The sequence below is a fragment of the Sphaeroforma arctica genome (assembly GCF_001186125.1).
Source record: "Sphaeroforma arctica JP610 unplaced genomic scaffold supercont1.1984, whole genome shotgun sequence".
NCBI classification, from domain to species: domain Eukaryota; class Ichthyosporea; order Ichthyophonida; genus Sphaeroforma; species Sphaeroforma arctica.
The window spans coordinates 1-5,136 of record NW_014038574.1 but is presented as its reverse complement, the minus strand read 5'-3'; the positions used below and the strand labels follow the sequence as shown (position 1 = coordinate 5,136).

The window sequence follows — 5,136 nt, the reverse complement described above, 5'->3', positions numbered from 1 at the left end:
TATATATATATATACATATATACACACAATATATATATATATATATATATATATACGCCCATGCACACATCTGTTAATTTGTAATATTAGAACCTATAGTGTGACGAATAATATCTGATATCGATCAATTGGAATCTTCCATACGCAGACAGTGAAAGAGAAATATACCGAAATGATGGTATACCAACCCATCCCAATCTGCCCACGTGGAGTGTGGGCCTATATCACGGCGTCAGACTCAACCTTTTCCATACGATGAATAGACTAGCGGTCACATACCAGCGTGCAAGGTATTATACACACATACATAGCGCTTCAACTCTGCCAACGAGTTCACACACATAAGTCACGACACCACTGCACAATAAACTCAGGCCCATACCAAGGTATCGAACTCTGCCTTCTCCATCGGATGTGTGGGCTTGGGGTCGCATATCCGCGTGCCGGGCTTCTCCAGGGCCTGCATAGCCAGCGACGAACTGAACGTCTTAAACTGGAAAGACAACAGACTGCAGAAACGCCGTCTGAAGTCCGCCGTGTAGGTATGCAACCACCCCTCTGGCACAGACGTCTCGAGATCCTCATTGGCCAGGGCCTTCAGCATGATGCACGAGTGCTCGCCGGTCAACTCGTTGCTGGTCTGGCGCACATATACCGGTTCAAAGCGGGACCGTTTCCAGAACTTGAGTAGTGTATCGGTCAGCCCGTACGCCACGCCCATCCAGTGCAGCCTCTCGGCCGGACGCTCGGAAAGCGTTGATAGAAGCGGTGGTAGGTCTGTGCGAGACTTAACGTTTTCGCTGAGAAGGTCGTCTGCGGTGTCATCGTCTCCCGCTACTCGGCTGAACATACCCTCTGCGTAATACGTATAGTGTAGACGTATGGGGATACGTACAATGTAGAGATATGAAATAAATACAGAGTAGAGATACTATGTAGATATATTAGAATATGTACAATATACATGTATGCGAATGCGTACAAAACACAGATGTGCGAATTTGTACAGTACAGATATACGTTACACGTACAATGCAGATACATGTGATTGCATGGAATGTAAACGTATTAAAGGCTACGGATGAACATACCGTCTGGGAATACACATCAAATAGATATATGTGGATACGTACAATAAGTATGTGTGAATGCGTACATCGTAGCTACATGTGACCGGGTACAATTTTTATGTTAAGTTTATATAGGTAACGTACAATATTACATAAATGGAAATGCAAATAATATAGATAAATGTGAACACGTGAACTATACATAGTTATAAATATAACGGCATCCATTATAGACATATGTGACTACGTACAATTGACATAAGTGTGAATGCATATAATATAAATATACAATGTACCATGCCACCTACCGGTTATAGGATTATCAGATGTGCAGGGGATATTCCCAGAGAAGTACTCTCCCAATAGGTCGATGGCCCGAGAGCCGTACCCCATTTTCTGATACGACGGGTGGGTAGCTATGCGCACGATACGGGCACCGGAAAGTGATGCGAAATCTTTATCCTGTAGACCATGGTAACGTTATGGGGTTAAAGCACAACACAGATAAATCACCATGACAACGTGATAGACCTAGAGCAATACACGGATGCCTCTATGCGCACGATGCGGGAACCAGAAAGTGAGGCAAGATCTTTATCCTGCAAACCATGGTAATGTAATGGAACGTAAATAACTTATGTATATGTATAGGTACACAACCTACCTGGAACTGTTGTGTGAGCGTCCAGGGGATGAGATCACCCGCCGCCGTCTTACCCCGAGCCAAACTGGCGTACACACTCTCCTTGGATATCTCTCCCTCCAGACACACCTGCACCACACACAACACCTCTGGCAAGTTATTCTTAGTAGGGTCTACCGGCCCAAGCAGACAGAACAGACGGTGCGAAGGCGCATCGGATAGCAGTTGAAGGTCGTTGGGAGAGTTCTTGTAGTGACTGGCGACGTAGAGGGCCATGAGCTTCTGCAGGAAAGCCTCACTGGCCTTGTGGTGCGAGAACAGCGTGTCCTGCGAGGTGGGTTGAACCAAGATATAAAAGGAGAAGGAGTGTTGAGACAATCAGAATATACTACAGATACCACTACATGTGCTATACAGATATGTGGTGTGCCTGCTCTTAGGGGGTGGGAAGAGAGGTGTGCTGATTGGTGTTCAGATAATTCAGAACAAAGGCTCCAACCATGCAGCACAAATCATCATACCCCGAGTACTGCAACAGATCTTGCAATCGATTTAGGGTTCCAGCTAAAACCATAGATACTCTACAACCCTAAACACCATCACACACTATTGCTCGAGCAAGAATATATATCACGTACCCTATTGATATAGTACAATTCACACTTGGACGGATGCGGGCAGCCTCCGCCGGGAGGTGAATCATCCAGGTTGGCATCCAGGCATAGCAAATCATACAGCCATCGCTCAATGGGATCATTCTCCGCATATCTGATGGGTTCCTCGAGTGCCAACTCTTTTAGCACACGGCTGCCTGTGGCGCTAGTGGTATCCGTATCGCCACCGGCCGCTGTGTGTACTACACCCGGTCCACCTGTTGTGTATATTGATGCATATGCATATGTTAATATGTGATTGGATTATCCGATAGAGCATATATATATATATATGAGTGTGTGTGTGTGTGTCGATGTATACACGAATATAGATATATTATATAATGATGTATTAAACAAAGAAGACCAGATACATTACCATAACATACCAGTAGATTGGTTGCGCAGCTGTTTGATGAGCTTGAGCGATAGCGACCTGCCGGTGCCTTCGTACCCATTGATAGTACTGCTCATAAACACAAGGTAGTTGCCTAGCAACGAGCGGACTAGAGGAAGAGGGATAGCAGCGGCTTCATCGATCACAAGTAGCTCCGCCTGGCCCAGTTTTTTGGCGTCGTGGGGCGAGATGTATTGGATGGTCTGTCTGTGCTGTCGGAAGATATTGACTCGAACAATGGCCTGTGTGGGAAGAGATCAGGTATTGTACACAGTCTTGTACGTGAGCAAGTACATTGTATATATATATATATATATATAAATAATTATACATATATATAGATGTGTGTGCTTGTGTGTATGTGGGTTGGTGTATATATATACAACGATATATATAGTTAAGTGTGCGGGTGTGAAAAGAGTATATAAATATATACGTGTGGGTTGCGCGTATGATATCATAGATGTTTCTACATCTGTACACAATAGCCACTGGGGAGGAATCTCGACAACATCACATACATCTCTGGCGGTTTAGACCCACCTACACTGGACAGGAAATAGATTGCATAATCCCAGGGGTGCAGATCTCCCTATTCTAGATCTACCTACCTTGTTGAAAGCGGGATTGCTGCTCTCCACTAAATCGTAGTCCAAATGTTCCTCATACTCCAACTTATCAAATCCTTTGAATACGAATTCAAAGACTGTCTTCAGATTCTCGGGCGTAGGAGATGTGACAAAGATGTTCGAGTAGCTGTGGGTGCAAAATTCGAAAGGGACAATTAATACCAAAACATATACGTATATATATATATATATATATCTCTGTATGTATGTACACATATAAATATACTTGTTTATATATAAATATACTTATTTACATATATATATATATATATTCTGTGTACATTTATATATATATATATATATATATAGATGTATATATATATACATAAATATATAAATAATATATGTGTATATCTATATATATATAAATATATTATACACATTATATATAAACATACCCATATGCAACAGCAGCCGCAATACCGAGACCCAGTGCAGCACTCTTTCCGCGACCTCTGGCAGCGGTCAATGTCACTGTGGTGCGCAGTGTCTTTTCACTGATAGCCTCGACAAAGGTCAAGAGAGCCTTCGCTTGATCAAGTGTATACGCCTATAGTTGTACATAAGAATATGTGTACATGAGAACGTATGTATTATTGCAATGCAATGCAATGCTAATATATATATATATATGTATATATATATATAATATATGTAGGTTTATGTATATTCATATATAAATATATATTCATATATATGTGCCTCAAGAATATATATGAAGGGGTTTAAGATTGGGAGCACTGGCAGCGGTTAATGCTCTAAAACAAAGGTCACGATAGCCTTTGCTTTATCGACAGTATATGAATGTAGGATTATATAGAGATGTGTGCATTTACAAGTTGTCATGGCTGTAGATGAATGGGTTCATATAGTCGTAAGCCAGGTACCATGACGGCTGTAGAGTGTAAGGACTATATATACACAAAGGGAAGATATGAGTGCAACAACACGAATCCTAAAAAAGAGTATGCGCCATCCATATTCAGCTTGACCCTTATTTACTTATAGCCACAAGAAGGTCATATATTGATTAAATTCATATCCTCATATCAGCATGTGAGAGTATGATTAGGAACTAGCACTGCTACAATAGATCTTGACGTCAAAATGTGGGAGTAGAGGGCGCACACCCAGTCCGCTACTGTACCGATAAGGTGGGTGTCTCGCATCGAGCTCTATAGCCCAACAACTCGTCAGCAGAATCTACAGGCATATCACAGCCAGTCGTCATAAATAAACACCCACACATACATATACATGTCTATACCTACAGCAACAGTGGTAGGTAGATCCTGATATCCAAGACAGGAAAGTGCAGTGATGCGCAGGCGCACACGCCAAACATACCTGGTCCACTAACGTTCCCACAGGCTGGGTATCTCTCAGAGAGCTCTTCAGTTCATTTAACTCAAGCATGCTCGGCGTCAGCTCCTTCTTTGTATTCTGCACAGTGGTCATGGTACGCGAATGCGACGAGATGGGCAGCACATTCAACTCGTCGTCGAGTAGCAAACTGGGTTTTTAGGGTTTTTAGGTTTAGCATTTAAGGTTGAGATTAAGATTAAACTGAAAAAAATGAAAACCAGTTGAATGTTGCTTTGTAAACTTCCACGTCGAACAATTTTTTTTTTGGTACATGATAATTTCCACTGGCAGCTCTCATCGCATTCAAGCCACACTTCCCGTATGCATAGCCTCCCGATATGAATCACCTACAAACATACATACATACTTGCAATGTATA

The 5,136-nt window shown here is 42.3% G+C and overlaps 1 protein-coding gene across 1 annotated transcript; it reads right to left on the bottom strand.

The window, feature by feature from the left end:
- Positions 1 to 370: 370 nt before the first annotated feature.
- Positions 371 to 4,912, bottom strand: SARC_11967 (hypothetical protein; the record flags this gene model as incomplete). Its single annotated transcript, XM_014293935.1, has 8 exons — positions 4,740 to 4,912; positions 3,791 to 3,942; positions 3,375 to 3,519; positions 2,756 to 3,005; positions 2,352 to 2,584; positions 1,735 to 2,040; positions 1,379 to 1,532; positions 371 to 855 (listed from the first exon to the last, which is right to left on the bottom strand). Exons 1-8 carry the CDS (start codon positions 4,848 to 4,850, stop codon positions 371 to 373), a joined length of 1,836 nt encoding a protein of 611 aa, XP_014149410.1. The 5' UTR covers positions 4,851 to 4,912.
- Between the last annotated feature and the right edge of the window lie 224 nt (positions 4,913 to 5,136).